Genomic DNA, 16,733 nt, shown 5'->3' on the forward strand with positions numbered 1-16,733 from the left:
TAAACATAACCTAGGAAATCAATAAATTTCAGAGATGAAGAAAAGCCTCTAAGCATACAATCATATGCTAAGTCTTTGAACAACAAGAATCATGCAAGTGACAATAATGTATTGTAATCAAATTAAAAACAACCTTATTACAAGTACAACTTCATAAGTTCATCTTACATTTGTGATGGATTCTTCACTAACTTTCACTTGTCTGCAACAGAGTTCAACAAAGGTTTGATCTGGTTAGATTCGATGAGAGTTACATGGGGACCCTCATGCAAGAATTTACAACACCCTTTATTCCTACGACTGTAAATTGAAAACAGTTCGGAAGAAACAGAAGGATTAGACCAAAATTCAACCAAGGATAACAAATAGGTCACCATTAAAATGGCAGAAAACTTATTCTATTTTAATAGAGCAGCTCCTCAAAAACAGGATCCACAGACTGTCCCCACTTCCCATGGTACATCTCCAAAAGTTTCTCAGCCGGTGTTACACCTGTCATAAAGTTAATCTTCCATCATTTACAAATCAAAATGTATCAAAACTATAAACATAAAGCTTTTGAGTTTTGCTGCATGATAAATTGTGTAAATGCCTCACAAACTCAAGAGGAAAACAAACACAAAAGACATAATTCATATGTATGCAACAAGTCATGTTTTGTGCATGATTAGCACATTACATATCTTACACAAAAAGTAATCCAAAACCCTGATTAATTTGCATAAAATTCAACCTCCGACCTAAACTGTACATGCACACCAAGGAGAAAAAAATAACTCAGTATATAAAATATAAGCTTTAGATCATTCACCTGTTCTAACAACCTCAGCCACCTCATTCAAGAACCCTGATTCTTTATACCCTCTTCTTTCCAAACCATCCTGCAGAAGAAAAAATGTTTGCATTGAACATCATCAACAAAATAAACTTTTAAGTAGCAGCACAACAATGTCAAGTTACCTTCGCCAACTTCAAGACATCTTCAGCAACATGCCTCAGCAAACCATCTCGAAATGGAGTCTTAAGACCAGTTTTTGGGACCTATTACATAGATTACAAAAATTAGATTTGTTATCTTGACCATAGCAGAAAGATACACCTAGGCAGCACCTCAATGTTACATGCTATATAATGTAGGACATGAATTATCTTGCAATTCAAACTATAGATGATCATTTTGTCATATTATACTAACTCCAGAAGAAAGAAAAATAACCAAATGTATAACCCTGCCAAAGTTACACTGATGCTATCCAATGTTTAATTTTAAACATTGACACATCATATTATCATATTAAGTTCACAAGCAGAAAGCAAATAACCGAAGACTTTAGATCAGAAAATATTTCAAATTTAAGTTACTAAAATTAACAATCTAGGGACCAATCTGAAAAGAATTAAGTCATCAACAATTTTGCAAGAATAAAAGCACCATAAAATCTACTGATTTTCTTTATCAAGAAAATGTACACAGTTTTTCTGCACATGTATAAGTGTTAACATTACCTTATTCCTCAGCATTAATCTTTCTTCCGCGGTCCAATCAGCTGTCATATCTAGAACATTTTGAAGTGAGACTTCATCGTATAACAACCCTACCTGGCATTAGAAAGAAAATGAAAATGAGCAAATTTTGCTCCAAAGTTGCTTATGTAATCTGCACAAGCCAGAGAAAAAGCATCTAATACTTTAGATAGAAGGTCACAAACTATTGGATAGAGGCCATTGCAAATGAGTCACAGAATTGATAAAAAAACAAGGTCATGTTAAGTGAGTTTTATCATAAAGACTTTGTATATGAATCAAGAATATGTAGCTAAGATTCAAGGCCACATATACAAGCATCTGTTAGAAACAGAAAGATAACAGAAAGATCATATAACATTATGCAAAATGACAAGAATAAGCATATAACAAACAACTAAGAGAATACATCTTATAATTGATTTGAAGTATCAACATGTTTCCAACTAATGTTGAATTAACCCCAAGTATCTTTTCAAGTCTCCCATCCTTCCTACTTTAGAGCATTTTCAAAGTCTATAGTGTTACTAGAACACCAATGTTGATCCCATTCAGATGATTTCTACTGAATCATGCACTGTAGAATAGTTATGCATAATAAATTAGAAGGGCCAATTACCCAAAATGCTGGCAAAGCACATAACCTCCTCCAAGGCCCTCCATCAGCACCTCTCATCTCCAAGTATCTCTTGAGCCTAACCTGAAAGTAAAGAGTACCATATGGTTTAAATTAGGAAGAAGAACTGAGAGAAGAATTTTAATAAATTGATCACAAACGCATGCAATAAACCTCTGGAAATATTGTTGTCAGATGATTCTCCCAATCATTAAGAGTTGGCAATTCACCAGGAAGACATGGAAGTTTTCCAGCCAAAAAGTCCTGCAAAATGACTAGTGTTATTGTTCAAAGAACCAATAGCCTGAGATAGAATGTCAAGACAGGATTAACTCAAAGGATGACATAAAAGGTCAGGATAAAGAAGTTGATGGAGCAAAAAGAATGGCTATAGAAGAAGCCTTAGATTACAAAAGTATTAAAGATAGATGGAAACCCGGAATGACATCCCCGCACAATCAATATACTTCTTTTTGCGAAAAACAAAATACATTGGAACATCAAGAGCATAGTCAACATACTGCTCAAACCTGTGCCAGAGGAAATAGAATACTATTGTTAAAATATGATGCTGGACTTAATAATGAAAAACTACCTTCCAGACATATCACAAAAAAAATTTCCAAGTTTTCTCTACACATAACAAAAGCTGAACGCACCCAAAGGAGCCATCAAAAACAAAGGGAAGCATGCCAGCCCGATTGTTATCAGTATCTGTCCAAATATGGCTGTTCAAAAAAAGAATAGTTAGTATGAAGCATGTTGTAAAAGATATAAGAACATGAAGAAAAGACTAAGGTCACATCTAAACACCTTCTCTTGCTGAGATAACCATTTGGCTTTCCTTCAGTAAATGGTGAATTCGCAAATAGAGCTGTTGCTATCTGTTTCAATTTCTACACCCATTAGATGCCTCATAAATAGAGAAAACTCCAATAAAAACAAAAGGTAGTGAGTTTCTCACAGGCTGCAAAGCAAGACCAGCACGAAATTTGCGGATCATGTCAGCCTCTGAACTGAAGTCCAGATTAACCTATAACAAATAAAATTACTTATGCATCAGCACAGTTCTGAATTTCAAAGAATCATCTTCTCACCAAGTCAAGGTGATACTAATTAAACAGGTCCGTACCATTAAGAACTGCAAGTTTCAACTCACCTGAACAGTACATGTCCTAAACATCATATCAAGCCCAAGTGAGCCCACTTTAGGCATGTAATTCCTCATTATCTCATATCTTCCCTGAGCCAAAATACCATGTCATTGCGAAGTAGTGAAGGCCCCCAAAAGAATGAAATAATAATAGATACGTAGAACTGATAAAATGCCAAGTTTTGCAGAGGCAAGCAACACAATAGTTACAGTTAATAAGTATCTTGGGCAAATTCGGGAAGGAAATTATTATAACAGAGTTCAACTACTATAATTATGATTAGAAATTGAACATGTGGACTCTGAAACTTCCACCATTAATACAAAACCATTGAATATTAATCTATACAACAGCAACTAAGTAAACATTAAAAGAAAGTGATGAATACTCTGTTTAGTTCAAGAAACAATACAGCAACATAATCAACTAACCCTTGTAAATAATAAAATCAATTAATAAAAAAGCTAAGAGGTTTTATGGGCTTACTACACGGACACGCAAGCACTAGTGTATTACCACTTTGCAACCAATCTAAATAGTGAAAAGAGAGATGATCAGTACCTTTGGCATAACAGGTATATCTTTAAGTCCCCATTTGGGCTGAAAACCAATTCCTACAAACCCAATTCCCATTTCCTCCGCAACAGCTTTCACCTGTTACAAAGCACACAAAGTTTAACATCCAGCATATATTATCCATGGATCTAAAAAGAAAGAAAGAAAAAAAAAAAGGAAAATGCTCTGAATTCGCATATTGTGCTTCATTCTAGCAGAGATCATAGTTGATTAACAGAATTCAACGAAAAGAACCAAGACAATGCAAAAACACCACCACCAAATAACACTATATAATATACATTTAAATCTTTATTTGTTGTGATGACATTAACATCATTCTAATACATATACCTTAACACCATTCCAAAAGAAAGGGCTTTGGTTTACCAATAGGTTCAAGTAAAAAGAAAAATATGCTAGAAGCAACAAGCTTGCCCATTCCTGCAGACAAAAACATTAATGAAGTCATCTGACCTGATAAAGGTGTGAATTAACCTCAGCACAAGTTTGATGTAAAGTTTCCAGAGGTGCCCCACTAAGCTCAAACTGACCACCAGGTTCCAGTGATATGCTTTGCTTCCCCTGGGCAAGTAAAACGTCAAGGTTTACCATATAGAAATGAAAAAAAAAATCCAATAGTTACTGTAATACAGGCATATCAATAAAAGGAAGGTTAGGGAGATCTCTAAGGATATAGTAATCAGCTTACTTGTTTGAGACCTATGATGTAGTCACCTTCCATTACTTTACCCCAATCAAATCTCTCAGCAATGCCATTAAGCAACTCGGCTATCTGTTCATACTTCATAGGACGTAAAGTTCCAAACTCAAAACCAAACTTCTCATGTTCTGTACCAATTCTGCAACAACCACATTATCAAGTTAGCAAATCACATACGTATAAAATTACGAAAGTGACTCGCAATATGGAAAATTTTATTTGTGCTATCATAAAAATTTATAATCCGAGTTTATAGCACCCACTGTAAATGAATATGAACACAGATCACCGAAACAAGAAAATTTAGCTAAACCAGAAACAAAAAGTAAAACAATCCTCCTTAACAGATCCTATTCCAGTTATATATTGATTATAACCAACTAACTCACCAGTGGAATTTGCATGATATATGCAGAAAAGGAAGTGAGAATAAAACCTATAAAAAGAAAATTTTATGCATCTTCATGCTTTGATTACTGAATTTCAAAAATAACTCTAACAAGAACTTCAAAAACAGGTGAAAGGAATAAAGACAAGCTTAAAAATATACTCTTAAAAGAAATTTGTGAAGAAAAATTGATAAGTATCAACCAAACCAAATAATGACATTAAACAAAAGGAAACAATATAAACGTCACTAATACAAATTTTTAAGTTTATGTTATTAAGTTTTAACAAATGGATTCAATCACTTTATTTTTCATACTTTACAGTTCATACAAGATTGTACACCATGGCCTGTGTAAGGCATAGAAGAAGTTGATAACACAGTCCTACCAAATAAAAGTGGCACATGAACACATGAATCATAAGGCAATCAATAAACTGCAGCATAATCCATGAAAAAAATGACAGCATGAAACAGACAAAGAAAGCGAAATATTTTGTTCATTTAGAGAAAGCAATTAAACAAAAAAAAAAAATGGCATGTAAAACTGTCTTCTCTAAAAAATAAAAATGACAACACCTAAAATCTGCATCTTAAAGTAAAATAAAAGGTCCAAAGAAAATACTCTTGATCCAGATGAAAAGTACCTCCATTTTTCCTTAGACTTGCATCCTGAGGCAAGGTAAGCTACAAGATCCTCTTTGGTCAGTGGTTCTGTGGCAATCACAGCGTCCTCGATAGGAGAGCTAGCAGCAACAATTGCTCGATGCCCTCTTCGAATTCCAGCCCCTGCATTGTCTAGATGTAAAACTTGACCTGCCTTGGCAGAATAGCTTGATGAGGAAGAGAATCTAACACAAGTTTCTTTCATCCTAGATGCATCTACATTGCTTGCCATGCTAAAACCACCAGTGTTTCCACTTGTACATCTTGTCATATCAGTTCGAACACGATATGATGGGCCTGCCTGCGAAATGAGCGCCATGTTGCTTCCCTGCAAAAAACGCATAGTTCAGCCTCTAAAATGCATACCAATCATCCAAATAAAATTTTCAGATAAACACATTAACCCTCACCCAACGTGAAGTACTAGAAAAATGAACTACCAAAACGATTCAGCTATACTCCAATTTTTTTAAACCTCCCGTTGACCATTGTATAAAGAACTAGTATTATTTTCTTGCTCTTTTTTTAATTCCAATTTGATCAAACATAAAATTAAAAATAAAATATAATAGAGACACTCTAAACACACTCTCGCAATCAATCATAGTGAAACTCATCAAATTAAACACCAAGTTTCTATTTTTTCATTCTCTACAACGAATTACACACTCAAGAACACATGCGTTAACGTAATGTTAAGAACACAAATGAGTTACTTTACCCTGGTTAACTCTGACCGAAATGAAACAAGGGGAATTATAGCAACTAGGGTTGGAAATTTGGGGATTGGTTTGGCGTTGTTCACAAAATGAGAAGCTGATGATAAAATAAATACTTGAAGAAGAATTCAACCGGAAGCCTGTGAGACACAGCTCTGCTTTCTCTTTTTTAAAAGCTTTTTTTTTTTTTTTTTTTATATAAAATAGAAAAGCGGGACGGGGATTCGATAATGCGGCACTATATTACTTTTCATGATCCACTTTCTTGGTTGCCGCACATCAACACTACCAAGATTCTCTAAGCTAATATGGCTTCGGTTGGTTGGATTTTGGGAATACTACTTTTAGTATTTCCAAAAAAGTAAACAGTAAATACCAAAAAACTCACAATATTATTCAAATTCATTTAACATTTTTAAACCCTTAAATTATTAATTCAATTAAATACCCCTAATATTTTTAATATTTTGTTACGGCGACTTCGTCCACCTCCGGTGGTGGTGGTCGGCTGTCCGTATTTGAGGATGGATTGAGGGTATTTTTGTTAACTTTAATGTTTTATTATAAGAGGTGTTTGTAAAAAAATAAACATAGAGGGTATTTATTAATTTATAAATCCTACATCGTAATATCCGTCCAATTCAATTTTTTTTTCAACGTTTTTCAAAAAAAATTTTCCAAAAACAAAAAATTGTGAACCAACGGAGCCCATGAAATCCACTTTTTGATTTCTTTTTCACACAAATTATCTGTAATAGACACCCGCTAATTATTCTGGTTCTTGGGATCAATTTAATAATAAATTTAAAATGATTGAGGATGGGCATAATTATGTATGCCATGACGGACCGCTTTATAACATTAGTGAAGGACGGCGTGTATTCTCCACCGTTCATCAAAAGTTATAACTATTACACTAGTTTGGTAAAATATTAGTTAATTAATCCCATATATTCAACCAAAAGTGATAATGTACAATTGGGAGTACGTACACGTTTCATTTGTTAATTTGGTTGTGTACGTCTCAGCAATCAAATTTACTGAAGGGTGATTAATTTGTGGATGGTGGCTTGCGGCGGCTGATTCGATTATTTGGTTATATTCAACGTATTGAGTGTAAAATTTATCGTTATTGCTTGGTCAAATATTTCATTTCTTTAGTTATTACCCAGTATTTCAACTTGCAAAAATATTTCCCCAAATGGGCTACTGAGGCCCACTGGAGGAACCACAGAAACAAACGGGCTTTACCAAGGCCTAGAGGTGGCAAAGCCCAGGCACACGGTCCCAGGCCTGGGCCTCAAGGCCTGGTTTCAATTGGGGACAAGGCGGACCAATTTTTTAAGAACCGGTCTGGGCCTATGAGATTTCTTAGAGCCGACCGCTTTTTTTATTTTTTTAAAATCATATTTAACCCATATATTTATTGTCAATTTCATATTAAATAGGGGGTTTGGATATTTTTAAGGGGTTAAAAATAATTGGGGAAGGGGTTTGGACCGGACCGCTCCAAGACGTCTAAGACCGGATTTTGGGCGGGTCTAATTCCACCTCTACCAAGGCCACCTATAAGCCCATCAAAGGTTACGGAACTTGGACATTGTCAGCAATCAAGAGCAAAAGATAATCAGTTTAGCTGTTGCAATGTCTTTGATGCATATAGTCGAGGAACAGTCAGTCCATGGCAGTGATGAAGGATCTTAGTGTTGATCATACTGATGCTACAGCAAGAGGAATTTTTGCAACAAATTATACTTTTATCTCCGTACATCATATGTTTATGGTTTTAGGGACACAAACTATGGGGAACATCTTATCCTGGTTTGGATAAGGTGTTTCAAATCACCTAAACAAAGATTTCAAAGAGTTCATTCAGAGCACAACCAAGTCACCCTTAAATACAGTACAATTAAGAATACTAACTCTCTGCAGCCAACCACAAATTTAGCAAACCAGAGATGTTTCATAGCAGTTCTGTTTTTGAAATAGATACGTATAACGACCATGCAATTCTTCTAGTCAAGAACGAAGGGCAAAGCTGTGACATTATGAAAGCTCAACAAGAACGTTATGTTACTCTTACACATTCAAGTACCCTATCCGGTTCAACACAGACGGAATTACATTCAAACAGTTGAATAGAAACAGAAGCACCAAATAGTGATTGAAAGTGCCAACATATACAGTACAAATATTACATACATGATACCCTCAAGGCAATCCAATGTGGACCACCATTTTCTTTTGCTTTTTTTTTTTTTTTTTTCCTTTTTTCCTGCTTTTTAATATACAACAAGAAGGGGACTGTAGGACTATTACTTCAAGAATTGGATGAGAGCAAACATAATCTGTACAATTTATAAGGGGTTACCAGAAATATCATCTACAGCAGTTGAAGAGGAACGGTATTCTTCTTCCTCCTCCAACTCCAACTCTGGCTCTAATGATCCAAATTCAGCCGATTCAAAATCAGCAAGGTTCTTCAGATCAACCACTGAAAGCTCATCTCAGCGCTCACCACCAAGTCAGCAGCTCCAAGCTCGTAAACTGGATGCTTGCTAGCCACAGCCACACACTTCATACGTGCATCATGAGCAGCCTCCACTGTCTGATTAGAGTTCCCAAACACAATGCAACGCTCAGGTAAAAACTTTAGAAGTTGAGCCGCATACATAAACATCTTGGATCAGGCTTTCCCTGTGAACATCCTCTGCTGCTATAATCGCTGTGAAGTACTCTTCATACCTATGGTTACAATTGCCGTCTCCAGGATTTTTCTTGGACGAGTTGAAACCAAAGCCATCGGTATCTTGTAATGCATCAATACATTCACAAACTCTTAGATCCATTTCGTAATCTATATATCCCACCTTGCAGAGCCTGGTAAATTTTTCCCACCGCGAAGCCATTCTCCTCAACTCTGTTGGGTCTCTTGACCAGCACAGAACTTCTGATATGGCCTGTTCATTCTTCATCCCTTCTACTCTTCTGAGAACGAAGGCTGGGGAGGAGATTTTCCTTCTCTTCGGCAAGGGTGAGCCAAGCCTGCTTCTCATATCAGGATTGTCCCAATTATAACTCCTTCCCACTCGAATATAGCCCTAACAACCACAACCCATTCTTTCTTGTCGAAGCAAGGGATTCTGCATGAAGGGTTATCTGCTTTATTTTCTGGTGGCCACAAAACCTGGTTTCGGTCAACGCCGGTGTCTATCTGTAGTCCCAATCACGAGGTATTCTATCTTCTCTCTAAAGAATAAGTCTCTTTTGTCAGCTCCATTGCTAGAGCACTAATCGACGAACTTATGGACCTATCAACTTTCAATCTAGGAAAACTAACAACCTTCTACCAATAAATTCAGTAACCGGGGAAAAGGCAGTTATCTGAAAGTTTCCTTTTGCCAGAGACATTTGAGAGGTATTTGCTGACACATGGCCATGCCCTAGAAAAGATGTTGCCGCAATTGAATCCACCACCATATTTACCAAGCGACAATAACTCCACCCAAACAATTGGATTTCCACTCTAAGAAATACCCTAATGCCACAAAACCTTTCGAGTTCCTGCCCACTGAACACAATATCAACCCAAATTTGGCCTAAACACGTGTAAAACTACCAACTGATGATTCACAACACAGTTCAAATTTTTAAGATACACCAGAATTAATACATCGAAATCAAATATGAACAAGAAATTACTGAAAAGACTTTAGTGAGAAAGCTGAACGAGTCCTAAAGTATTTCTATAACACAAAAGGGTAAAGAACAAACCAACCTTCTCAAGATAAAGATCCCAACTTTACGTCAAGAACCACCAAAGCATCCCCTTCAACCAAACTAAGCAAAACCATTGACCCCAACAATCTAATACCCAAATTAACAATTCTTAACAACTACGAAAACCTGTAAAGTCAACCCCAGAAAGTCAAATTTCAATAACGCGAATGATATCAAACAGAGAAATATAAATATCACAGCTCTAAACAAGACTCCAAATTTGTAAATTATGGTTCACAAACTAATCAACCACTAGACATAATATAAAAATACATAAATAGAAAAAGAAAATCTAAATATAACAAGAAGGAAGGATGAAACTAGAAGGAAATGTAATGAAGAACCTGAGGAGAAGCAAACGCCGTTGATGAAAGAACGGAAGGCTATGATTGAAGATAGAAAAGAGAAGAGAGGGTGAGATGGGGCTAGATTCTTGGGGAAGGTTATGTGAAGTGAATCTCTCTTTTATTTGAGGTTGGAGAAGAAGGCGTATGCGTGTGTTTTTTCTCTCTTTTTTTTTTTTTTTTTTTTTTTTGGGCTATATGTATACAGAGACTTCAAGAGCTGAAAGGTTGCCGGCGGGCTGGAAGTACACGTGTCGGTGACATTATTTGGGCTTTATGCTTTTTCGAAGAACCCTCGTTAATTTATCTTCCCTCGGCATTCATGGGCTTCCTTCGAAAATGGAATTTTTTAATAAAAAATAAATGTAATAGATATTTTAGTGTGCGTGGGTTTAATATCTACCCATATTCTTAATCATATTCTCAAAATTTTTTTGTTTAATATTTAGAAATATTAGTATATTTTTTTAATTTTAAATCTCTTAAGTTTATTAATTTTATTAAATACTCTCATAAAAAAAGTTTAAAAATTAACAAAAACACCCCCACCCACTTATAGTTGCCAGATTCCAGCAACCACGTCGGTGATAGCGGAATCTGTCACAACGGCCTACAAACGACCGAAACTGGCATTTAATTCACCGATCTAGCCTTTTTTGGGTAGATCCACGATGGATCTGGCCGGAAAAGGTCAGATCCGGCCGTCGTTGACCGATAACGACCGCCAATCTTTGGCCGTCGTGACGGCCAGATTTGACCTTTTGCGGCCTTTGACGGCCAGATCTGGCCATCGATCTAGCCTTTTCTAGCCAGATCTGTGGTGGATTTGGCTGGAAAAGGCAAGATAGACGCACATACGGCCAGATCCAACAAGTCTGCATCGTAACGCCAGATTCCAGCGGTGGTGGTTAGAATCGGCAGGTGGGTGGGTGGGTGGGGGTGTTTTATCATTTTAGAAAATGTATATATATTGGGGTGTTTAGTTAAATTAGCAAACTTAGGGGTTTTTTTTGTTAATTTTAAAATTTACCTCGTAATACTCACCTATTCAACACCATACTCACCCTATTTAAATCTTGTTGCAATTAAAAAAAAATGTTAGAATTAAAAAATAATAACTTTATTTACGCTATTAAAATCTTGTAACAAGTTAGTTTGTCGTTGGATGATAAAATTGTGAATCACTCATAGGAAAAATGAAATCTTGATATAATTAATTTTTTAAAAAAAAAAAGGATGTCTACAAACGGACAACAACACGTTGACGATTAAAACAAAAACAAAAAAAAAATCTTGATATTATTAACAAGAAAAAGAAGAAAATAGTTGTAAGGAAGTTTATTTTGAAAATGACAAGAGCATTATTAATGGGGGGAGTTTATTAAAAGACCATTTGAACTTAAAATTTAATTAAAAGGCTATAGAGTTTGTAAATTTTAACTAAATGGCCTTGTTTTTTATTAAGCTTAATTAAACATGATTAGGGGATTAATTGAGATTAATTAATAATTGTGTAATCTTTTAAAAATTATAATAAGTCTCCAAAGAGTCGAAAATCTTGCAAACAAACTCAAACAGTACCTTCTTCTTCCTCCCGCGACATTAACGCATTCCTCCGCCATTAACATCTTCTCCAAGACAGATCGTCGTCGTCCTTCTCCTCCTCCTCCTGACATTTTGTCCAGGTATGTGTATTTCCCCTTTCGATTTACAAAGATTTAATGATAGATTGGGTTTGGGTTATGATTTTGATTTAGTTGTTTAGGTTATTGGATTGTGTTTGATGTAATGGAAGTTGAAAGGAGTGAAATTTGTTGAAAAATTTCTTGCATTGTGGGTAGCTGGGGGTGGTAGTACCGATTGTAGGTAGAGAGACTGAAAATGTATTCTAGGTATGATGGATCGCTTAAGCGATTTGGTACGCTGGTAATACAGCAGATAGATCGCTTAAGCGATCATGTATGTGGCATAAGATCGCTTAAACGATCATGCTTATTTATACTGGATCGCTTAAGCGATCCATTATATCGCTTAAGCGATCTAGTAAACGATATACCAAATCGCTTAAGCGACTGTGCAGATGCTTTTTAAAATATTTCAACCCTTAGTACATCTGTTAAGAATATTTTTTTTCTTGCATTATAGATACTTGAGACAAGTTGTTTTGGGTGTTGAATATTTTGGTGAGTGGGTAGAGGAAGAAAGTAGCTAGAAGTGGATTGGGAAGAGCAAATAAGTTATACCAATTGTTGTGAGCCCAGATGTTAGTTTTGATGAGTTGATTGATGAAATAATTAAAAGAGGTAAATTGAGTTGCTTACGTAGTGATATAGTTGTGAAGTATGTTTTAAGTAGAGTTCCTCAACATTATAAGGTACCTCCTGCTATATTAAAGTCGGATGAAAGTGTGAAGTTATATATGATTGATGTGGCCGATAATGGTTCGAGGCCGATTTTGAGGGTTTCTTTGGTAGAAAAACCGTTGGAAGTTGCTTCAAAGGAATGGGATAATGAGGAAGTTGGCGGAGATTTGCCTGGTTTTAATTTGAACNATTAGTGAAGGACGGCCGTGTATTCTCCACCGTTCATCAAAAGTTATAACTATTACACTAGTTTGGTAAAATATTAGTTAATTAATCCCATATTATTCTAACCAAAAGTAGTGATAATGTACAATTGGGATTACGTACACGTTTCATTTGTTAATTTTGGTTGTGTACGTCTCAGCAATCAAATTTACTGGAAGGGTGATTAATTTGTGATGGTGGAGCTTGCGGCGGCTGATTCGATTATTTTTGGTTATATTCAACGTATTGAGTGTACAATTTTTATCGTTATTGCTTGGTCAAATATTCATACTTCTTTAGTTATTACCCAGTATTTCAACTTGCAAAAGATATTTCCCCAAATTGGGCTACCTGAGGCCCACTGGAGGACCCCATGGAAACAAACTGGGCTTTACCAAGGCCTAGAGGTGGTCAAAGCCCAGGCCCAGGCCTAGACGGTCCCAGGCCTGGGCCCTCAAGGCCTGGTTTCAAATTGGGACAAGGACCGGACCCAATTTTTTAAGAACCGGTCATGGGCCTATGAGATTTCTTAGAGCCTGGACCGCTTTTATTTTTATTTTTTTTGTAAAATCCCATTTTAACCCATATATTTATTGTCAATTTCATATTAAATAGGGGGTTTGGATATTTTTAAGGGGTTAAAAATAATTGGGGAAGGGGTTTGGACCCGGACCGGTCCTCCCAATGACATGTCTTAAGACCGGATTTTTGGGCCCGGGTCTAATTCCCACCTCTACCAAGGCCCACCTATAAGCCCATCAAAAGGTTACGGAACTAGGACATTGTCATGCAATTTCAAGAGCAAAAGATAATGCAGTTTAGCTGTTGCAATTGTCTTTGATGGCATTAATAGTCGAGGAACAGTCAGTCCATGGCAGTGATAAGGATCTTAGTGTTGATCATACTGATGCTACAGCAAGAGGAATTTTTGCATACAAATTATACTTTTATCTCCGTACATCATATGTTTATGGTTTTAGGGACACAAACTATTGGGAAACATCTTAATCCTGGTTTGGATAAGGTGTTTCAAATCACCTAAACAAAAGATTTCAAAGAGTTCATTCAGAGCACAACCAAGTCACCCCTTAAATACAGTACAATTAAGAATACTAACTCTACAGCCAACCACAAATTTAGCAAACCAGAGATGTTTCATAGCAGTTCTGTTTTTGAATATAGATACGTATACATGACTATGCAATTCTTCTCAATCAAGAACGAAGGGCAAAGTCTATGACATCATGAAAGCTCAACAAGAACGTTATGTTACTTCTACACATTCAAGTACCCTATCCGGTTCTAACACAGACGGAATATACCATTTCAAACAGTTGAATAGAAACAGAAGCACCAAATAGTGATTGAAAGTGCCAACATATACATTGTACAAATATTACATACATGATACCATCAAGGCAATCCAATGTGGACCACCATTTTCTTTTGCTATTTTTTTTTTTTTTTTTTCCCTTTTTTCCCTGCTTTTTTAATTATACACAAGAAGGGCACTGTAGGACTATTATCTTCAAGAATTGGATGAAGCACAACATAATCTGTACAATTTATAAGGGGTTACCAGAAAATATCATCTACAGCAGTTGAAGAGGAACGGTAATCTTCTTCCTCCTCCAACTCCAACTCTGGCTCTAATGATCCAAATTCAGCCGATTCAAAATCAGCAAGGTTCTTCAGATCAACCACTGAAAGCTCATCTAATCGCCTCACCACCAAGTCAGCAGCTCCAAGCTCGTAAACTGGATGCTTGCTAGCCACAGCCACACACTTCATACGTGCATCATGAGCAGCCTCCACTGTCTGATTAGAGTTCCCAAACACAATGCAACGCTCAGGTATAAACTTCAGAAGTTGAGCCGCATACATAAACATCTCTGGATCAGGCTTTCCCCTGTGAACATCCTCTGCTGCTATAATCGCTGTGAAGTACTCTTCAATCCCTATGGTTACAATTGCAGTCTCCAGGATTTTTCTTGGACGAGTTGAAACCAAAGCCATCGGTATCTTGTAATGCATCAATACATTCACAAACTCTTTAGATCCATTTCGTAATCTATATATCCCACCTTGCAGAGCCTGGTAAATTTCTTCCCACCGCGAAGCCATTCTCCTCAACTCTGTTGGGTCTCTTGACCAGCACAGAACTTCTGATATGGCCTGTTCATTCTTCATCCCTTCTACTCTTCTGAGAACGAAGGCTGGGGGAGGAGATTTTCCTTCTTCTTCGGCAAGGGTGAGCCAAGCCTGCTTCTCAATATCAGGATTGTCCTCAATTATAACTCCTTCCCACTCGAATATAGCACCTAACCAACCACAACCCATTCTTTCTTGTCGAAGCAAGGGATTCTGCAATGAAGGGTTATCTGCTTTATTCTCTGGTGGCCACAAACCTGGTTTTCGGTCAACGCCGGTGTCTATCCTGTAGTCCCAATCACGAGGTATTCTATCTTCCTCTCTAAATGAATAAGTCTCTTTTGTCAGCTCCATTGCTAGAGCACTAATCGACGAACTTATGGACCTATCAACTTTCAATCTAGGAAAACTAACAACCCTTCTACCAATAAATTCAGTAACGGGGAAACGGCAGTTATCTGAAAGTTTCCTTTTGCCAGAGACATCCTTGAGAGGTATTTGCTGACACATCGGCCAATGCCCTAGAAAAGATGTTGCCGCAATTGAATCCACCACCATATTTACCAAGCGACAATAACTCCACCCAAACAATTGGATTTCCACTCTAAGAAATACCCCTAATGCCACAAAACCTTTCGAGTTCCTGCCCAACTGAACACAATATCAACCCAAATTTGGCCTAAACACGTGTAAAACTACCCAACTGATGATTCACAACCACAGTTCAAATTTTCTCAAGATACACCACAATGAATACATCGAAATCAAAATATGAACAAGAAATTACTGAAAAGACTTTAGTGAGAAAGCTGAATCGAGTCCTAAAGTATTCTCCTATAACCACAAAAGGGTAAAGAACAAACCAACCTTCTCAAGATAAAGATCCCAACTTTATCGTCAAGAAACCACCACAAGCATCCCCTTCAAGCCAAACTAAGCACAAACCATTGACCCCAACAATCTAATACCCAAAATTAACAATTCTTAACAACTACGAAAACCTGTAAAAGTCAACCCCAGAAAGTCAAATTTCAATAACGCGAAATGATATCAAGACAGAGAAATATAAATATCTACAGCTCTAAACAAGACTCCAAATTTGTAAATTATGGTTCACAAACTAATCAACCCAACTAGACATAATATAAAAATACATAAATAGAAACAGAAAATCTAAATATATACAAAGAAGGAAGGATAGAAACTAGAAGGAAATGGTAATGAAGAACCTGAGGAGAAAGCAAACGCCGTTGATGAAAGAACGGAAGGCTATGATTGAAGATAGAAAAAGAAAGAGAGGGTGAGATGGGGCTAGATTCTTTGGGGAAGGTTATGTGAAGTGAATCTCTCTCTTTTATTTGAGGCTTGGAGAAGAAGGCGTATGCGTGTGTTTTTTCTCTCTCTTTTTTTTTTTTTTTTTTTTTTTTGTGGCATAATGTTACAGAGACTCAAGAGCTGAAAGGTTATGCCGGCGGGCTGGAAGACACGTGTCGGTGACATTATTTGGGCTTTATGCTTTTTCGAAGAACTCTCTCGTTAATTTTA

General features: G+C 36.5%; 2 protein-coding genes and 1 pseudogene across 5 annotated transcripts; all 3 read right to left on the minus strand.

Annotated features, from left to right (window-relative positions):
* LOC116136964 (glutamate--cysteine ligase, chloroplastic) lies at positions 1-6,516 on the minus strand. The gene is made up of 16 exons (XM_031422650.1): positions 6,349-6,516; positions 5,609-5,955; positions 4,562-4,712; positions 4,327-4,434; positions 3,856-3,948; positions 3,300-3,383; positions 3,105-3,173; positions 2,954-3,024; positions 2,800-2,868; positions 2,577-2,670; positions 2,315-2,404; positions 2,144-2,224; positions 1,507-1,599; positions 961-1,041; positions 812-881; positions 1-492 (listed from the first exon to the last, which is right to left on the minus strand). The coding sequence occupies exons 2-16, from the start codon at positions 5,944-5,946 to the stop codon at positions 404-406; spliced, it is 1,581 nt and encodes a 526-aa protein (XP_031278510.1). The 5' UTR covers positions 5,947-5,955; positions 6,349-6,516; the 3' UTR covers positions 1-403.
* Positions 6,517-8,703: 2,187 nt separating this feature from the next.
* LOC116136840 lies at positions 8,704-10,200 on the minus strand (annotated as a pseudogene).
* Positions 10,201-14,376: 4,176 nt separating this feature from the next.
* On the minus strand, positions 14,377-16,582 carry LOC116136968 (5-amino-6-(5-phospho-D-ribitylamino)uracil phosphatase, chloroplastic). Of its 4 annotated transcripts, none has more exons than XM_031422656.1 (2): positions 16,418-16,582; positions 14,377-15,831 (listed from the first exon to the last, which is right to left on the minus strand). In XM_031422656.1, exon 2 carries the CDS (start codon positions 15,744-15,746, stop codon positions 14,613-14,615), a length of 1,134 nt encoding a protein of 377 aa, XP_031278516.1. In that variant the 5' UTR covers positions 15,747-15,831; positions 16,418-16,582; the 3' UTR covers positions 14,377-14,612. The 4 variants fall into 4 exon arrangements, with proteins under 4 accessions (XP_031278516.1, XP_031278513.1, XP_031278515.1 ...); XM_031422653.1 differs by having other exon boundaries at positions 14,377-16,189; XM_031422655.1 differs by having other exon boundaries at positions 16,056-16,582.
* Between the last annotated feature and the right edge of the window lie 151 nt (positions 16,583-16,733).

This window comes from Pistacia vera, unplaced genomic scaffold (assembly GCF_008641045.1).
Source record: "Pistacia vera cultivar Batoury unplaced genomic scaffold, PisVer_v2 Contig320, whole genome shotgun sequence".
Taxonomy (NCBI): domain Eukaryota; kingdom Viridiplantae; phylum Streptophyta; class Magnoliopsida; order Sapindales; family Anacardiaceae; genus Pistacia; species Pistacia vera.

Bases quoted from the DNA above. Each gene is read 5' to 3' on its own strand.
- LOC116136964 (XM_031422650.1), bottom strand. From the start codon at position 5,946: ATGGCGCTCATTTCGCAGGCAGGCCCATCATATCGTGTTCGAACTGAT. The intron at 882-960 runs GTAACTTGACAT...TTTCTTCTGCAG, and splicing joins ATGTCTTGAAGTTGGCGAAG to GATGGTTTGGAAAGAAGAGG. The intron at 493-811 runs GTGAATGATCTA...ACTTTATGACAG, and splicing joins GGCTGAGGTTGTTAGAACAG to GTGTAACACCGGCTGAGAAA.
- LOC116136968 (XM_031422656.1), bottom strand. From the start codon at position 15,746: ATGGTGGTGGATTCAATTGCGGCAACATCTTTTCTAGGGCATTGGCCG.